This window comes from Bubalus bubalis, chromosome 14, assembly GCF_019923935.1.
Source record: "Bubalus bubalis isolate 160015118507 breed Murrah chromosome 14, NDDB_SH_1, whole genome shotgun sequence".
Classification (NCBI taxonomy): domain Eukaryota; kingdom Metazoa; phylum Chordata; class Mammalia; order Artiodactyla; family Bovidae; genus Bubalus; species Bubalus bubalis.
The window spans coordinates 25,586,596-25,606,911 of record NC_059170.1 but is presented as its reverse complement, the minus strand read 5'-3'; the positions used below and the strand labels follow the sequence as shown (position 1 = coordinate 25,606,911).

At 46.3% G+C, this 20,316-nt stretch overlaps 1 protein-coding gene across 1 annotated transcript in view; it reads right to left on the bottom strand.

Annotated features, from left to right (window-relative positions):
* Positions 1-20,316, bottom strand: part of RAB22A (RAB22A, member RAS oncogene family) — a 47,343-nt gene that overhangs the window by 9,533 nt on the left and 17,494 nt on the right. Inside the window, exon 3 of the mRNA XM_006049029.4 lies at positions 5,124-5,205. Coding sequence (XP_006049091.1) covers positions 5,124-5,205 — 82 coding nt within the window. The remainder of the gene's footprint in view (positions 1-5,123; positions 5,206-20,316) is intronic.

The window sequence follows — 20,316 nt, the reverse complement described above, 5'->3', positions numbered from 1 at the left end:
GTTGGCTTCTGTTGAGGCCCTTAGTGTCATTCCCGTGCTTTCACAATTTGAGGGTTAAGCAAAGCCAGGAAAGGGATTTATAAGCTGATTTTCAGGGCTTCCCGCCTTGTGGGATTCATCTTTTCTGGGATGTGCCTCCTCTTTTCCCAGCTGCTCTAGCAACCTTAACCTCTGCCCTCAAATACTGTGAGCTACGAAGACAGCCCCCCACTTGAGTTCTGGCTACCCTGTGCTGCATGGTCGTGGGTGTGCCTTCTGGGGGAAAAGCCATGAATACGTGAGTCTCATTCAATGTCATTCCCCTTTCAGTCCCTGACTGTATCTGGCGGCTCCACAGGACCTTCAGAGTTGTTTTTTAATGCTTTGCCCAGTGTTTATACATAACCATTATCTGTGCGAGGGTTAGCCTGTTACAAGCTACTCCTCCATGCCTGACATTGAAACTCTTTCTATATACCGTACTTGTGGTATAAAAAAAGGCAGCAGCAGCTTACAAAGAGACTCAAAGGATGTGAGCATAGTTCTGCTCCCAATCAGGCCCTCGATCAGGGGCTGGACAGCTTTTTCTGGAAGAGGCCAGTGGTAAACACGTTAGGCTTTGTGGATCACGTGATCTCTGCTGCAACTCCTCAACTCTACCATGGAAGCAAGAGAACAGCCACAGACAGCAAGTTAAATAAACACGGCTGTGCTCTTAAAAAACAGGAAGTAAGCTGGATCTGGCCCGAGAGCCACAGTGTGGACCCTGGTCATAGATGTTAAGCGATGTGTACACGTTTTCCTGATTTCAAACTTGAGTATATCCCTTATGTGACTCCTGTGACAACAAATGACTCCAAGTCTTCCTGGCACTCTCACCTCTAGAAATGGTCGTCAGGAGAAACCACATTAAGATTCAGGGACATAAATCTTCAAGACTGGCTGCAGTGTCTATTAGACTTCGGTTAAGCACCTTTTTTTTTACATGATCACACGCAGATGGCAAGTATTTGAAATACTGCTGCTACAGTTACGGAGCACTTCTGACATGGATGTGAGGTGCACGTTTGTGCAGCAGCTAGGTCTGTCGCTATGCTTCTGGAGGACTCCTTGTTGGTGAAGGAAGATTGGTGGGGAAAGATCATTTAAAATTAATTCATTTAGGGATGAAAAGGTCTGAAAAGGCTCTGTCTTGAGAAAAAAATTATGAAAACAAGTTTTATTTTATCTGATATTAGAAAAAACTTTGGCTTATTATTGCAGCCAGTTTCTTGAATGAACACTGAGTCAAAGTTGATTAATAAATGGACCATGATTCTTCTGATAGGACCATGTTGTTCTTGTTCAGTCACTAAGTCACGTCCGACTTTGCAACCCCGTGAACCGCAGCCACCAAGCTCCCGTGAACCACATGCTGGCACAACATGGCATCTAGCTTTCATTTCGTGTCTGCCTTTCCTAGTCCTGTCACAGGAAGGGAACGTTTACAAAATATTTGAGGACTCCCATCGGTTTTCCCTAGGCCTTTTGATACACAAGTCATTATCTTCTGAGGCACTTATGTCATCGCTTTGATCATAGCTTTCTCTTCACTTAATTTAAGAAGCTCCCTACCATCAATGGCTTTGTATAACATCTGTGGAATTCTCCAAATCACTTTCACTGACTTAATGAAATTACTTTGCAATCAGTTGTGACTGGACCATCAAGGATAATCCATCTGTGAAGACGTGAGGGTCAAATGGGAAGGATGCCCGAATGGTCAGTTCATCATGAATGGCTACATCTTAGGATGACTTCTAATTCCATGATAAATCTCGTTACAGAGAACTGAATAACAAATACATAGATATCAGAAATGCCTCATTTGAGGCATGTGCTGTTCACATGACAAAAGTAGGGGGAGGATCTGGGCCTGTTTCCCTGTGCCAGAGTAGGGCTCACAATTAAATGACATAAATCCACAGGTATCAGTGCTGAGCACCAGGGGCTGAGCACATAGATGTGAGGACAGCCCCTGCCCTCAAGGAGCTAACAGAAGATAAACAGGCAAGGAGACGGGGTACAACCTGGGGGTTGTGGGCAATCACAAGGATGGTTCAGAATACAAAGAAATACACTGAAGAGTCTACCTGCTAATTGGTCTACTTGATACCACAGCAGCAGGTCAGGCCCTGTGCTGGGCCCTGGGAACATAACCCCGTGGGCCCAGTTCTCAGTTTCTCGTCTGTGGGGAGAGCCTGTCAGGAGAGGTGTGTGACAGGTAGCTACTTACAACTTGGAATGAGGGTCCTGAGGGAAATGAATAGAGCACGAGTCTGAGCGAACTCCAGGGGGTGGTGATGGACAGGGAGGCCTGGCGCACCTCTGATTCCTGGGGTCGCAAAGAGTCGGACACGACTTGAGCAACTGAACTGAACTGATGTACAACAAGCTGGGGTGGTGCTGAGGTGCAGAGGGATGAGGGGAAACAGGAGGGTGTGACGCTGAACCTGGGACGGAAAGGCTGGTAAGGAGCCAGATGGCCATGCCCTGCGTGAAGGGACAGTCTTCTGGTGCAAGGAATGCTATGTGTGAAGGCCGACTCTGGTGTGTCTGAGGACGTGAACGGAGGCCCTGGGCTGGAACTCAGAAGGTGAGGGGAGGCTGGACCGGAGGCCCTGGAGAGCAGGCGGCGCAGGCCATGAGGGCTCCGCACACCCCTGGACAGGGTGCGGCTCCCAGGAGAGGGGCAGCCGGCAGTTCCTGAGGAGGTGAGCAGGAGGGTTAACAGGGTCTGATTCAGGTTTTCATAAGGGAACCTTAGGTCCTGTGAGGAGAACGGACACAGGGTGACGGGGCTGGGAGGAGGGAAGGCAGGGAGACCAGTGACCAAGAGAGGAACTCTTGGGTGAGAGTGAGAGGTGGCAGGCCGCTGACAGTGGACACAGGGAGAAGTGAGTAGACTTAGAAGCTGCAGCTGTCAGGACAGCTAACGGGGAGGGAGCACCTCTAGACTCACACCTGAACGAGGTGGGCCTGTGGCAAACTGAGGAAGGCAGGGGTGGTGGGGAAAGCCCCCTCAAAGCAACATGGGATGAGAGTTTTGAAGGCTGAACACGCATTCTCCAGGCTAACGCTGGGAGGGAGGGTGTTCCAAGCAGAGGGAATGACGGGACATGGGTGTGAAGGCAGGCACTGGCCTGGTGACGGCAGATCTGAAAGGTTTGTTTGGTCTTGGAGGATGAACTGGTGGGAGGAGGTGATGATGGAGAGTCTGGCGGAGGCTGGCACCATCCAGGCCCAAAAGGCTGTGTCTGGGACAAACAAGCAGGAAAGGCTCACAGAGGCGCCCTGGAGGATTTTCATAGCATTTCAAGCAGTCTCTGATTCGCTGTTGATGTTGAGCTCTTCTTAAACCCTATGATTTGGCAACGACCAGCTGGAGCGGGGGCGCACGGCCAGCGTCCCTCTCCTGATAGTCTCCACAGCGCGGGGCTCTGCTGGGCAGGCCTCCTGGGCCCAGCTGCCTCATCTGTATTCCCAGTGCGAGCCCTTGGCTGGCTCAGTGATCGAGCTCCAGGTAGGGGTGAGGGACATTTGCATCTCAGAGCAATGACTCCTGGTGCAGAATCAATTAGAGGTGCGGAAACAAGAGGCAGGCAGACCAGCTAATTACAAAACTTAACAGAATCCTGCTATCATGGCAACAGCAAGAGAGACGCATAAACCCTCGTGTTATTCTTTTTTTACGTTCTGAAAAAAAAAGAGATGTTATACATCACTGTGTCTATGAGGACAGGCTCTGATTCAAGGCATAATGGAATCTATATTATAGTAGGATGCTTTATGATGAGGGCTTTGCTGTCTCATCAAATATATGGGAGGGGTAACTGAGATGTGGGATTCACTGAAAGGGTACATATATTACTGGTATGAAGAGCCATGAGTTTGTGGCTAATAGGCTGGATGCCAGGGCTATGTCTGTGGACATACTCAGGGAGGCTCTGTGGGAGGCGGCCCTTCTGAAGGATGGGTGAGTGATGCTTGGCCAAGGCCCACCCACCTCAGCACACATGGCCCAGACAACGCAGGAGCCGTGGGGACTGGAGACCAAACAGACACATCTTGATGAGGAAGTGGACATAAGGTGTGACATCCAGTGGTTTAAAAAAATAACACAAAACATTAGAAACCAAACAGAACGAACTTGAGATGTGAAATCTGTACAAATGTGCAATGTCTACATCCAGGACAAAAGTAACGCCTTGTTGTGTTTTCCTCCATTTGTCTGTGATGATGCTTGTCGGGTTTTACACCATTCGAAGCATCTATGCTGTCTCAGATAAGACTGTGGGGACAGACTATTTCTCCTGATTACTTCCGCTATACTTTTAAGAGCTTTAAGATAGCACAGCGCATCCATCATATGTTCTGTTTTGATAACACTGTTTGAAAACAAAATTAAACAGGAGCTGAATAATGGGGCAGCTGCCAGACACACCTCAACAGGGAACTCAACACAGGGAAGAATGGGGCGGCAGCAGCAGCCAGACCCTTCCCCACTTTCCTGTCCCGTCCCATTTGGGTGGGCTTTGTCAAATCCTCTTCTGCACCGCGGTACCATGGCCCTGGCCCCACTTCTGGCCCAGGCCCTCCCAAGGCAGACAGCCATCCAGGACAACTTTATCATTAGGTGTTTAATAAGCACTATTGCATGGCACAGTGTTAGCTCATCCATTTCACTTAAAGTCTCAAACTTTATATGCTGTTAAAGTTCCCTCTTTAGCTCTTAAAAGGCGGCTATAATGAGATGTGCTTCACTCTCCCTTCCTACCACTAATTCTTCTATATCTCTGCTCAAGGATGGAGCCCCAAAATTACACACCATGCTCTGAGCGGGGTTTCATCAGGCCTGTTAGTGAGCATTTACTTGAAGACACTAAAATATATATAAATGCCCTTAGTGCCCATGAGCACTTTCTCCATCCGTGGACTTCGTGGTTCCAATTGAGCAGGAAAGGGCTGGCCGCGCAAACAGGAACGTGTGTGTCTCCGGTGCAGAGAAGGGCAGTGAGTGACATGAAGCGACCGGACCCAGCAGTTGCATTGGTGCTTTCACCTGGGCCTCAGGAAAACACATAGTGATGCAAAGGGTGACTTACTCGTTCTTGTCCAGCTGTGTCCCAGATGAGGAATTTATGCAGTTCATTTTGGTACTGGACAGTCTTGGTCATAAAAGATGCCCTACAAAGAGAGACCTAAACAATCAGAACACAGGTATTTAAACCACGTCACCAGCCCCAGTTGGAAACATTGCTTAGACCCCACAGTTCTCACATTCCTGCTCCACACTACATTCTGACTGTGGTCCTCTTTGGAGTATGAATGAGACACTCAGATGCTGGCTGCATGCTCTAAGATGGAAGGGTTCTTTGGCTTGTGGCTGCCTAAACGTCACATCAAAAGAACCATGAGATAATTTGATAATCCAGACATTAGCCTCCCTTGTAATATATTCAAGCTGTTCTTTAGAAAGATGGCACCATGGGAAAACTTTTGTGAAAACCTGTGTGTCCAGGAAATGAGTGCACTAGTAGTGAGCAGTGGGTCATTTGGCTTTGTCCTCAGCCCATTCCTAAACCAAAGGGTCATGTGAAGAGCTAGTATTAGACTAGTAGGGTTAATAAGACTAAAATACCAACAAGAAGCAGAAAGACTCCCAATCACCACCTCTGTGTTTCAGTAACAGATCGGCCCCCCACTGGTTGTCCTGCTGGGCCACCCCAGTCCTGGGTGGAGAAGGAATGCTCCTGTACAGGTTTTCCTGCTCTCTGTGAGGGACTGCTCCATGCAGGGGCCTCTGAAGGCAGGGCCAGGGGCTTGTGCTTTTGGGAGAACCTGTGAGGAACTGTGGAACACGTGCCTAGACCCTCTGGAGGCTCCTGGATGAAGATTCTAGAGGCCTGTCCCAGGCCAGCGCTAGCTCCAATGCTACCTTCTACTCTCCCAACCCACCAGAAAGCTCCCTGCTGGGAAGTCCTTTGTCTCCCAGCCTCCTCTGGGCATCCCAGTCTGGCAGAAGAACCCAGGGATGATTATGTCTTCTTTCCCACTGAATAAACCTTCTGGGGCTGAGGGTCAAGCTGTGCTCTTGGAATCACACCCTCATCATCCTAATCAGGACAATGAACTCAATGGCTAGACATTTTCACATATTCGGAATCTGAAATATCTTTGAAGAGATTCAAGTAGCAGTTACATAATTTTCAAGAAAGTGCAAGCTGAAATTGATAAAATGACTTTCTGAAGCATTACTGAGCTTAGGTTAAGTATCAGAATCTTTAGTTTAAAAAACTTTTTACACTTGCCATGGTTAAATCAGGATGTGCACCAGGACTTCTCACTTTAAGGAAGATCTAAGCCTTCACACGGACCACAGCCTTGTCTGACTCAATGAAACTAAGTCATGCTGTGTGGGGCCACCCTAGACAGGTGGGTCATGGTGGAGAGGTCTGACAGAATGTGGTCCTCTGGAGAAGGGAATGGCAAACCACTTCAGTATTCTTGCCTTGAGAAACCCATGAACAGTATGAAAAGGTAAAATGATAGGATACTGAAAGAGAAACTCCCCAGGTCAGTAGGTGCCCAATATGCTACTGGAGATCAGTGGAGAAATAACTCCAGAAAGAATGAAGGGATGGAGCCAAAGCAAAAACAATACCCAGTTGTGGATGTGACTGGTAATAGAAGCAAGGTCCGATGCTGTAAAGAGCAATATTGCATAGGAACCTGGAATGTCAGGTCCATGAATCAAGGCAAATTGGAAGTGGTCAAACAAGAGATGGCAAGAGTGAAAGTCGACATTCTAGGAATCAGCGAACTAAAATGCACTGGAATGGGTGAATTTAACTCAGATGACCATTATATCTACTACTATGGGCAGGAATCCCTCAGAAGAAATGGAGTGGCCATCATGGTCAACAAGAGAGTCCGAAATGCAGTACCTGGATGCAATCTCAAAAATGACAGAATGATCTCTGTTCATTTCCAAGGCAAACCATTCAATATCACAGTAATCCAAGCCGATGCCCCACCCAGTAACGGCGAAGAAGCTGAAGTTGAACGGTCCTATGAAGACCTATAAGACCTTTTAGAACACCCAAAAAAGATGTCCTTTTCATTATAAGGGACTGGAATGTAAAAGTAGGAAGTCAAGAAACACCTGGGGTAACAGGCAAATATGGCCTTGGAATACAGAATGAAGCAGGGCAAAGACGAATAGAGTTTTGCCAAGAGAACGCACTGGTCATAGCAAACGCCCACTTCCAACAACACAAGAGAAGACTCTACACATGGAAATCACAAGATGGTCAACACCGAAATCAGATTGATTATATTCTTTGCAGCCAAAGATGGAGAAGCTCTATACAGTCAGCAAAAACAAAACTGGGAGCTGACTGTGGCTCAGATCATGAACTCCTTATTACCAAATTCAGACTTAAACTGAAGAAAGTAGGGAAAACCACTAGACCACTCAGGTATGACCTAAATCAAATCCCTTATGATTATACAGTGGAAGTGAGAAACAGATGTAAGGGACTAGATCTGATAGATAGAGTGCCTGATGAACTCGTGACATTGTACAGGAGACAAGAATCAAGACCATCCCCATGGAAAAGAAATGCAAAAAAGCAAAATGGCTGTCTGGGAGGCCTTACAAATAGCTGTGAAAAGAAGAGAAGCGAAAAGCAAAGGAGAAGAGGAAAGATATAAGCATCTGAATGCAGAGTTCCAAAGAATAGCAAGGAGAGATAGGAAAGCCTTCCTCAGGGATCAATGCAAAGAAATAGAGGAAAACAACAGAATGGAAAACACTAGAGATCTCTACAAGAAAATTAGAGATACCAAGGGAACATTTCATGCAAAGATGGGCTCAATAAAGGACAGAAAATGGTATGGACCTAACAGAAGTAGAAGATATTAAGAAGAGGTGGCAAGAATACACAGAAGAACTGTACAAAAAAGATCTTCACGACCAAGATAATCATGATGGTGTGATCACTCACCTAGAGCCAGACATCCTGGAATGTGAAGTCAAGTGGGCCTTAGAAAGCATCACTACGAACACTACTTCAAATCCTGAAAGATGATGCTGTGCAAGTGCTGCACTCAATATGCCAGCAAATTTGGAAAACTCAGCAGTGGCCACAGGACTGGAAAAGGTCAGTTTTCATTCCAATCCCAAAGAAAGGCAATGCCAAAGAATGCTCAAACTACCACACAATTGCACTCATCTCACACGCTAGTAAAGTAATGCTCAAAATTCTCCGAGCCAGGCTACAGCAATACGTGAACTGTGAACTTCCAGATGTTCAAGTTGGATTCAGAAAAGGCAGAGGAACCAGAGATCAAATTGCCAACATCCGCCGGATCATGGAAAAAGCAAGAGAGTTCCAGAAAAACATCTATTTCTGCTTTATTGACTATGCCAAAGCCTTTGACTGTGTGGATCACAATCAATTGTGGAAAATTCTGAAAGAGATGGGAATACCAGACCACCTGATCTGCCTCTTGAGAAACCTATATGCAGGTCAGGAAGCAACAGTTAGAACTGGACATGGAACAACAGACTGGTTCCAAATAGGAAAAGGAGTACATCAAGGCTATATATTGTTACTGTGCTTATTTAACTTATATGCAGAGTACATCATGAGAAATGCAGGGCTGGAAGAAACACAAGCTGGAATCAAGATTGCTGGGAGAAATATCAATAACCTCAGATATGCAGATGACACCACCCTTATGGCAGAAAGTAAAGAAAAAAGTCTCTTGATGAAAGTGAAAGAGGAGACTGAAAAAGTTGGCTTAAAGCTCAACATTCAGAAAACTAAGATCATGGCATCTGGTCCCATCACTTCATGGGAAATAGATGGGGAAACAGTGGAAACAGTGTCAGACTTTATTTTTTTGGGCACCAAAATCACTGCAGATGGTGACTGCTGCCATGAAATTAAAAGATGCTTATTCCTTGGAAGGAACGTTATGACCAACCTAGATAGCATATTTGGAGAAGGAAATGGCAACCCACTACAGTGTTCTTGCCTGGAGAATCCCAGGGACGGGGGAGCCTGGGGGGCTGCCGTCTATGGGGTCACACCGAGTCAGACACGACTGAAGTGACTTACCAGCAGCAGCAGATAGCGTATTAAAAAACAGAGACATTATTTTGCCAACAAAGGTCCATCTAGTCAAGGCTATGGTTTTTCCAGTAGTCATGTATGGATGTGAGAGTTGGACTGTGAAGAAAGCTGAACACCGAAGAATTGATGCTTTTGAACTATGGTGTTGGAGAATACTCTTGAGAGTCCCTTGGACTGCAAGGAGATCCAACCAGTCCATTCTAAAGGAGATCAGTTCCGGGTGTACTTTGGAAGGACTGATGCTAAAGCTGAAACTCCAATACTCTGACCACCTCATGCGAAGAGTTGACTCATTGGAAAAGACTCTGATACTGGGAGGGATTGGGGGCACGAGGAGAAGGGGACGACAGAGGATGAGATGGCTAGATGGCATCACTGACTCGATGGACATGAGTTTGAGTAAACTCCAAGAGCTGGTGATGGACAGGCAGGCCTGGCGTGCTGCAATTCATGGGGTTGCAAAGAGTCGGACACGACTGAGCGACTGAACTGAACTGAAGCCTTCAAAAAGCCTTATTTATTGTGAAGATGAAATGATACGATATAGTGAAAATGCTCTGCAAATTATAAAGTACTGTCTGTAAACAAGGTATTATTATTGTTATTATTATTATTTAAAGGCAGTGCCAGGAAATGTCTTAGTTTAGACTTTGCTATATTAGTCCTAAGAGCTTGCAACTCAGTCCTCCATCAATTATGGCTGTGCTGTCAGAGGTACAACAGGCACCGGGCCTATAAACGGAGCCAGAGCATCCAACATGCAAAAACTAGCTGCTCAGAGGACAAGAGGAGAAATATGCTTCAAGGAGACAAAAGCTGAGAGAATTACATGCAACGTTAAAAGGAAGTGTTTCGCTTCTGGGATCAGAATTCACTGAGGTCCAAACTACCTGCCAACCATCTTCCTTTTGCTGAGAGTATAGATTCATGACTCAGACAAGTGGCAGCTACTATGAAATATAAGGATCTTATGGGATTAAACCCAACTTCCGGTCTGTGACCTTAGACCATCCATCCCTTCTCTCCCATGGATGCTCTCAACACAACTCCTTCACAACTCCTTGTCGTGCTTCCACATCTATTGGTCTCTTGTCCTTGTATTGCCAGTGTCACTGGCCAAACTGCCAATTCTTTAGGGGTCTTATCTGTCCTTCTGTCTCAACCACCCAGGACAGCCTCTTCCCCTGCTTATTCTGCACACAGGTGGAGTGGCCGTCTTGCTGGAGGAAAAGTCCCCAAGCCAGGAGGACTGGTGTGGGGATGATCCTATGTCAGCTGGGCCCACCCCAGGCCTCTTCTTCCACCCAGCAACAATCCCACACTCCTATGACTGACTGTTTTCCAGCCCCCGGCCACTGCCTGCCACCCCTTGTTCCCAGGCCAGCAGCTCGTTTCTTCCTTCTCAGAGAAGACAGAAGTTATAAGCCCAAGCTCCCCAACATAGTCCCCAGTCAACCCTCCCACTTGACAATGAACTCATTTCATTCACACCAGCTGTAACCCCCACTTTTCTGATTCTGCTTGTCTTTATTCACCTATCACCTTGGCCCTGACCATGAGCCCAGCACAACCCGCCTAGGCCACTGCAGACATCAAGCCGGTCTCCTTCCCCCAGACTTGAATCCTTCTAATTGTTTCTGCTTCTGACTTCATGCTGACGGTTCCTTTGCCGTGAATGCTTTCCCCTCTGGCTAAACGCTCCTCAGGCTTTAGGTCTTAGCTCAACTGCCAACAGTCACAGAAATGTGTGTGGTCCACCCAAGCCAGGTGGCTTCACATCTCAACTTCACCCTGCAACACACACCATCCCATTTTGTCCTCAGGGTGTCTGCCACAAGGCCTGTACAATGTCTGCCTGGCTTATTTGTCTATTTTTAAATTTATCTGTTAAATGCCAGGAAGTATGGACCTTGCGGTTCAGGTCTTCCTCTGTAACAGGGGCATCTTCCTCACCTCCCTGCTGGCTACCCTGGAATTCTGACAAAACATCTACTATGTTGCTGTAAGCCACCTGGCCTTCCATGATGTCCACAGTTCCAGGGAGTCTCAGCCAAGCGCTCCCCGGAGCACACAGTGAGAAGTACTTTTGAAGCGCAGAGACAGCTGAGATTAGAGGCAACTCGGGGGGCTCTTGAGCCAGGAGTGTGGCCTCTAGGGGGTGGGGTGGGGTGCCACCAGCAGGGCTGACCACGCCCAGGGACATCCTCACGACCTGCTCCCACTCAGCCATTAGGCCAGCTCCCAGGCATCAGCCGGGCATCTTGCCAGAGATGGGTACCCGGAACCCTGCTAAGGAAGCAGCAGTGATGCTGGACGGGTCCCAGCGCAAGTGGTGGTGATGGGACGACCAAACCCCTCCTCCCCGCGCCCCCGAAGCCTCTCACTGCAACAGGCATCTCTATGGATTTCTGAGAACCAGAGGTCTTGGCCTGTCACACCAGTAAGGACCACCTCCTCCCCGTCGGCACTTGAATTAGGCTGGACTGATCTAGAGTGATGACGCTGGGGCTCAGGGTGGGCATGGGGCGAGAGGCGCACTAGGCAGAAGGCCTCCCGCATGGCCCCCACTTCAGGGTTTCATCTGTGGAGGACATGCTCTCCTGAATCTGACTGACTGCAGCTCTGCTCCACCGTCAGGACACTTCGTCCCTGTCCCCACACTAAAGGCAGTGAAGACGGGGCTTAATTTCACTCCACCCTCACAGCAGTCTGTCTCCAGTTCTGAGTTCTCAATCAGAACGTGGTGTCGGCCTTCCACAGAAACGTTGGTCTGCAGCTCTTCTTTGTTACTTTCATCCACTCTGAGAGAACTGTCTGGCTCTCCATTTTATATTTAATCTACACTTGAACTTCAGTCCCTGAGGTAAATTCATAAATTGGACCCTCATCTTCAAGCGGGACCACTACAATTTCTCCTTCCCAGCGTCACTCCATCCCAGGATCACTCCTTTAATGTTCAAGTTAAATGACACGGACGGCAGGATAAGTTCATATCTGGCTTTCTGAAAAACAGGCAATGGCTTCCTGCCATCCAAATGACACATTTTTATTTTCCAGCCTGCCATTTACCTGTCTGACACCCTTATTTTTCACTACTAAACCATCTCTCTTCACTCTGTCTAGGCAGATCTTATTACCTCTTTAATCTAAAATCCCTACTAGCATTATTTCCTAAAGCTAGATTGCCTTTCATAAACTTCTCCATTTTTTTCAGACATTCCACGTCACCACAGTCTTTGGTGGGAGCATGAGTTCCCAATGGAAGTACTTGCTACAAGGGGTTTTAAAAACACCTTTCCTTTACCTGCAGTGGACTCGCTGGGCTCCTTCAAAACACAGGTATGCCCTGGTTCACAGTCCAGTACCCCTGAGCCCTTTTCTTGGAATGACACACAGATGCTGTCATCCTCATGATGGTGAAAGTGAAAGGTGCTCAGGCGTGTGCCACTCTTTGCGACTCTATGGACTCTACAGCCCATGGAATTCTCCAGGCCAGAATACTGGAGTGGGCAGCCGTTCCCTTCTCTAGGGGATCTTCCCAACCCAGGGATCGAACCCAGGTCTCCTGCATTGCAGGTGGATTCTTTACCAGCTAAGCCACCAGGGAAACCCCCTCATAACGGTATGTGGTGCCTTTTAATGAGTGTCCATAACCTCAGCTCTGTATGCAAGTCCCAGAATCTCATGTACCTTTAAACTCTACCATTTCTCAGACTCATGAGATCTAAGGGCTGACGTGCCATTTCGTACCACCCTGCAGAGGGCCCCCTCCTGGGCGCCTCCGCCCACCTGCACCAGAGCTGTGGGTGCACACGAGATGGTTGAATCCGCAGGCTCATTCACGGGTCACCCTGAGCAAATTCTCCAGGACCTTTTACACTGTTGTCATTCTAAGACTATTTGTGAAAATATTTAAACTCAATGAAGACATTACTCTAAACCTAAAGATAATTAAATTTAACAACGAAGAGTTCAGCATCTCTTTTCCTAAGTTTGTTAAGAATAAGTTAACCCAACAGGAAAACCGTTTGCATCACATACAGTAAAATCAACAGTCACGGGAAGGAATGAGCTGCCCGACTGAGTGGTCATAATGGCAAGTGCTCTTCTCGTCCATCATACGTGTGGCCCCGCTGAGTCCTTCGTGTGAGCCTCTGGGGCAGATCTGATTTGTCAGCACCAGTTTGCAGACAAGGCGTGGAGGAGACGGAGGAGGACAGCAGCACAGCTAGGACCCTCGTCAGGCAAGACCTCGAGCCTGGTCTTGGAACCACAGCACCACAGGACCGTGGTGTGCTGGGGGGTGACTCCCTCAAACACATGCCTCCTCCTGTTGAGCAGGAGCTCCAGGCAGGCAGAGTGAGTGCAGCCTCACCCCCGTCCCAGGAGGCTCACAGGTAAAGCCACACCTGAGTCCCTAGGGGAGCGGTGACTCCAGGTGTGGGAGGCTGGATGACCGCCCCACCCCTCCACTCCCACCCTATAGGAAGGCCACATTCCAACCCTAGAACCTGTGAATATGTTACTTCCCACTGCAAAAGGGGCACCTTACAGATACAATTAGGTTAAAAATCTCATGTTGGGGTAAGGATCCTGGATTAATCAGACGGTCCAACATAATCACAACAGTCCTTAGAAGGAGACCAGAAGTTGGAGCCAGAGATGGTGATGGAACATGGAAGTAGAGAGCAGGACTGTGTGCCCTGAAGATGGGTGAAGGGCATCTTCCAGGGTGCTGCTTCTTTCCCCTGTGTTGTGAGGAGCTCTCTTGCACTGGAGCTTGTTCTCCAGAGGATGCTGGGCCTGAAGGGACCAGGGGCCCACCACCTGGCCTGGTTTCAGGGACCTGGTGTGGTGGGAGGACAGCCATGCCCTGCTTCTGCCCCCAGCCTTCTGGTTTGTTACTATTCTGCACTCTTAACACCTGACAATAAACACTGTCCATGCCAACAGAGGCTGGACAACAGGACACCCCTGGAAGCTGGAGGTCAAGGAAGCCAGTTCCCTCCTCACAGCCTCAGGGTAACCAGCTCTGTCAAGACCCTGGCTTTAGCCAGCGAAACTGATTTTGGACTTCCAGAACTATAAGATGATAAATTTGCTATATTTTGTGACAGCAGCAAACGGAAACTACTACACCAAGGAGGACTTTATGAGAAGGGCTGAAGTCTGAGCTGAACCCAGAAGTTTAAGGGGGTTGTCTGCCCAGCAGAGGCCCAGCAACAAGACCTGAGACGGGGTGGGGACATATTCTACAAGAGAAAAGGCAGGAAGAGAAGCAGAGAATGATGAAAATGTGCAAGAAGAATGCCAGTGGTTCTGCAGGGCGAGCCTGGTGAGGCAGGGCTGGGGTGGTAACCACATGAAAGGCTCCGGGTAGGGTGGGGGCAGATGGGGGGTGAAGGTCTACAAGATGCTGCACCTTCACACTGATAAGCCTCGGCTCTGTAAGGCCCTGTTTCCTGTTCATCAGGATCTCCCAAAGGCCAGGGTGTCACCATCACCATTTCTGCCATATTCGTGCTTCAGTGCTCTTACTTACTGCTGAATGGTGTAAAAAAATTCATTCTTCTATTTTTTTTTTTTAACTTAAACTTGTCTGAGCATTAATACTGGTAAAATTAAAATCCCACAGGATTCAGGGACTAGTTTTGTATTTTCTAACACACAATGAAATACCTCACAGTATAAATTTAAAACTTCCACCTGTGCACTGTGTGGAGTCATCTGAAGGGCGATGTTCTGGGAGAGACAGCTGAGAGTGCGAGGGGCCCCAAGGGGAGGAAGGGATGGTGTCACCAGATCTGTTTGAAAGCTGAATTCTGGAAGCGCGCAACAGATACCTTCCACCAGATACCAAGCCCTTAATAATCCATGGGTGAGTGAGATAGATGTCTATTTTTAAAGACCTTACGGGGCAGAAGTGGAGATGGAATTCTAGGCAAAACCCAAGGAAACTGAGCATCGCTGAGTGCTCGAACAAGACGGAGGGAAACGGAGGTGAGCTCTGAGGCCATGACAGGGTCCTGCAGAAAGATGGGGTTGGCTTGATGGGTGTGAAGGGACACCATGAGGCTGACACCCTAAAGCCACAGGTGTGGGCTGCTGAGAGGGACAGTTCTAAGAAGTCTGAGGCAGGCTTCTGGCTCAGGCAGCGGTGTGTGTGATGTGTGCTTCAGGTATTTCCAAACTGTACTCTGCGCCTTGATTTTCAGAACAGGCAACATGCTCACGGGCTTCATGACCCACAGTGCATAGAGCGGGTGCACTGGACTGAACTCTCCTGCACATCCTTCTCTCCAGCCACTCAACTCCTCGCCCTGGAAAACTATCTCATCTGCTTCTCAGGTTGCCTTTCTGATACGCCCATGGTTTACACAGTATATGTGTATGCAGTTTCCCCTGCAACCTTCTTTATTAACACAGATGGTAGAACACAAAACACACTTTTGATTCTTTCATCCTGTGCTACAACCTAGGAGGTCATCCAGTGTAAGTACAAGAAATTTTCTCAAGCTGGCCTTTCCCCCTATATCACATTCTATTGAGTGATTATACTATAAATTATATAATCAGATCCCTGCTAATCAACAGTGCTGCAACTACTAACCTTGGACAGTTACTGCCCTTGTTGTCTGAAACTTACATGAGTAAGTTTATCTGAAGGATAAAGTCCTAGAAGTAGGATTTCTGGGCAAGGATATGAGACAATAGCATTCTCACTAAGCATGTGGGCTTTTTAGACAGACTACCCGCTCTGCTTATTAGTTTTGCCACCAACTGGGCAAGCCAATTAACCTCTCTTTGCCTCAGTTCTCTCATTTGAAAACTAGGGATAACTTCAGTACCTATAACACAGGAATTTAAAACACTTTAAATTTTACCCAAGTAATATTAACGAACAATAACATGCAGTATAGGGTTTGATGTTTCACATTCTCGTGTAACTACTGTCTAAAACAAGATACAGAACATTTCCCTAAGCCCAGAAAGTTCCCTTATGCCCTTTTCTAGCTAAGTCTTATACCTACCTCAGGCAAACCATTTTTGACCTCTACTTCACAGATGAGTCTTGATTGGCCTTTGGTTTCCTATAAATGGACCACCAGGGAAGTCCTCTCCTGACCTGACTTTAAATATAAATTTTATTAGATGAGCTTAGTGGCTAACTGGATGCAGTGGAGGAAGGATCAGTAAATGTGATTACAATTTTGAGGAGTTATCTTGGCTTTCCAGTTCCCCGCCTGGACCCTTTGCCCTGGTTACAGTCACCCAATGTCCAGCGAAGATGGGGACTTCCTCAGAGAGGTTTCCCTGGGCTCGCCTGTGGCCTCAAGTCTCCATAGCTGACAGCCCACAGGCCCGTCTCCAGCAGCTCCCCCAACTCCTGTCTCTGCAGAGATGGACAGCAGCGAGGGGTCCTTCTCTCTTATGAGTGGCTTGTCACTGTCTGAGGTTGCGTTCATTTAGGTTTCTTTGTGAGCTCAGATGTCTAGTGGGCTTTTAAAAATTAATTTTGCTTGTTTTATTTTTTGGACGAGAATCTTCTGACTTCTTATATCTGAACTGTGAGTGCACAGGGCTGTTTTAAGAGTTAAGTGACCACATTTGAAGAATGGAATATGATAAACATTATCACTATTACTTGCAGCATGGAGTGCTTGTACCAATTTCCACTCAGTGGTGGACTCACTGACAAGGCAGGCTGAGGCCTCTGGGATGAGAGGGTCGGGAGAGGAGGTCAGAGGCGGACATGTGGTGTCCAGAGTGTGTCTGTAGTGACACAGCAGGGATACACAGTCATTGGAGAAAGGGGATCTTCTTAAAGCTGTGAGTGTGAACGAAGTCACCTGGGAAGACCCAGGACCATGGCAGAAACCCTCCCTGCTTCTACATTTTAGGAGTGGATGCCAAGGCCAAGAAACAGAAAAAAGAGGACCATCCCATGAAATAGGAAGGAGGAGAATCAGAACTGTATGCCAGGTAACAAGAGGCTCTGCAGTGAAAAAAGTACACCAAATATTTCTAGAGAGGACAAATACAATAAAATGGCCATTCATGAGTTGATGTTAAACTCTGAAACAGTGGTTTCAGTGAAATAACAGGGCAGAAGATGATAAGAGGAGGATCTGAAATGAATCAGATTGGTAAAGAGAAATGATGGCTGTATTCAACTATAAAAATCTTATAATTAAAGAAAATTTTTTTTTACTGCGCAAATAACTAAGGGCTAGACACTGAGGATACATCAGTGGTTATTTTGGATAAGGTTCCCCTTCTCATAGAACTATGGAGTGGTGGGGTCAGACAACAAGTAAGTAAATAAATAGAAAAACGACTATAGTTTTCAATATTTACTATGAAGATAACAAAACATTGTATCATAACAGTGATTAGTATGGTAACGTCAGCAAAACAAACAAACAAAAGGTACACTAAAAAAAAATCAACAGTATTCTAGAACTTTAGAAAAATAATAACTGTAATGAAGAACTTCATAGATAGGTTTAAAATGAGATTAGAATTAGTTGAAAAAGTGATTAATAAACTGGATGAAGGGCCAGGAGAAAATACCTAGTCTAAGGCATGGAGGAAAAAAAAAGGAAAATATAGAAAAGAATGGAAGAGGCACACACACAAATTCTAAACTATATGTAATAGCAGTCTGAGAATGTGAGGAGAGAAAATGGAATAATATTGAAGAGATAATGGTTGAGAATTTTCCAACTTGAAAGGCATCAAACCACAGGTTCAAGATTTCTTATGAACCCAAGCAGAATGAATAAAACAAAAATCTCACCTAGGCATATCAAAGATAGACTGCTGGAACCTAAAAACAAAAGGAAATCTCAAAGGCTCCCAAGAAGAAAATGACACGTTAATATTGAAACAGCAACAAGACTAACACCTGACTTCAATCAAAACAGATGAAGTCATATGAAAATGGGATACATTATATTCAAAGGCCTGCGAGGCAATAACTGAAAACCGAGTATTCTGTATCTAATGAAAAGAGGCCTCAAAACATGATTGTAATCTGCCAAAAGAGCTAAAATTAAAAACAACTGATGAAATTGTGGAGCCAACGGACTTTTCATGTAGTGCCGGTAGGAACGGAGAAGAGTATGTAAGCACTATGGAAAACAGCAAGTTCTTATAAACATGCCTTAAAACCTACTGTGGTGCCAGCGTTCAAGACGGCCCTACGGATACTCGTGGTGTGGATGTCCTTGTGTGTCCCCGCCCACAGTGAGTGAAGCTGTCCCCTGTAACCAGGAGGATATCACGGAAATGAAGGTGAGGTCACACAGACATTGTGGGTTCCATCTCGGGCTCCAGTGTTGGGAGGACACTCAGGCAGCCCTATAGAGGGGTCAGTATGGCAAGAGTCAGAATAGCCAGCTAAGCTGCTCCTGATTTCTAACCTTCAAAATCTGTGAGACAGTACATATTCATTGTTGTTTTAAGCTGCTAAGCTTAGGGTAATCTGTTATACAATGATAAGAAATATGCTCAAAAGTATATGCTTCAGGTATATGCTCAAAAGTAATGTATACAATGCCAAGAAATAGAGGAAAACACCAGAATGGGAAAGACTAGAGATCTCTTCAAGAAAATCAGAGATACCAAGGGAACATTTCATGCAAAGATGGGCATAATAAAGGACAGAAATGGTATGGACCTAACAGAAGCAGAAGATATTAAGAAGAGGTGGCAAGAATACACAGAAGAACTGTACAAAAAAGATCTTCATGACCAAGATAATCACAATGGTGTTATCACTCACCTAGAGCCAGACATCCTGGAATGCAAAGTCAAGTGGGCCTTAGGAAGCATCACTACAAATAAAGCTAGTGGAGGTGTTGGAATTCCAGTTGAGCTATTTCAAATCCTGAAAGATGATGCTGTGAAAGTGCTGCACTCAATATGCCAGCAAATTTGGAAAACTCAGCAGTGGCCACAGGACTGGAAAAGGTCAGTTTTCATTCCAATCCCAAAGAAAGGCAATGCCAAAGAATGCTCAAACTACCGCACAATTGCACTCATCTCACACGTTAGCAAAGTAATGCTCAATATTCTCCAAGGCAGGCTTCAGCAATATGTGAACTGTGAACTTCCAGATGTTCAAGTTGGATTTAGAAAAGGCAGAGGAACCAGAGATCAAACTGCCAACATCAGCTGGATCATTGAAAAAGCAAGAGAGTGCCAGAAAAACATCTACTTATGCTTTATTGACTATGCCAAAGCCTTTGACTGTATGGATCACAACAAATGCTGGAAAAATCTGTAAGAGATGGAAATACCAGACCACCTGATCTGCCTCTTGAGAAATCTGTATGCAGGTCAGGAAGCAACAGTTAGAACTGGACATGGAACAACAGACTGGTTCCAAATAGGAAAAGGAGTACATCAGGGCTGTATACTGTCACCCTGCTTATTTAACTTATATGCAGAGTACATAAGCCCAGCGTTGGGCTGGATGAAGCACAAGCTGGAATCAAGATTGCTGGGAGAAATATCAATAACCTCAGATATGCAGATGACACCATCCTTATGGCAGAAAGCAAAAAGAACTACAGAGCCTCTTGAAGAAAGTGAAAGAGAAGAGTGAAAAAGTTGGCTTACAACTCAACATTCAGAAAACGAAGATCATGGCATCTGGGTCCCTTCACTTCATGGCAAATAGATGGAAACAGTGACAGACTTTATTTTTCTGGGCTCCAAAATCACTGCAAATGGTGACTGCAGCCATGAAATTCAAAGACACTTTCTCCTTGGAAGAAAAGTTATGACCAACCTAGACAGCATATTAAAAAGCAGAGACATTACTTTGCCAACAAAGGTCCAGCTAGTCAAAGCTATGGTTTTTCCAGTGGTCATGTATGGATGTGAGAGTTGGACTGTGAAGAAAGATGACTGCTGAAGAATTGATAACTTTTGAACTGTGGTGCTGGAGAAGACTCTTAAGCGTCCCTTGGACTGCAAGGAGACCCAATCAGTCCATCCTAAAAGAAATCAGTCCTGAATATTCATTGGAAGGACTGATGCTGAAGCGGAAACTCCAATACTTTGGCCACCTGATGGGAAGAACTGACTCATTTGAAAAGATTCTGATGCTGGGAAAGATTGAAGGCGGGAGGAGAAAGGACACGAG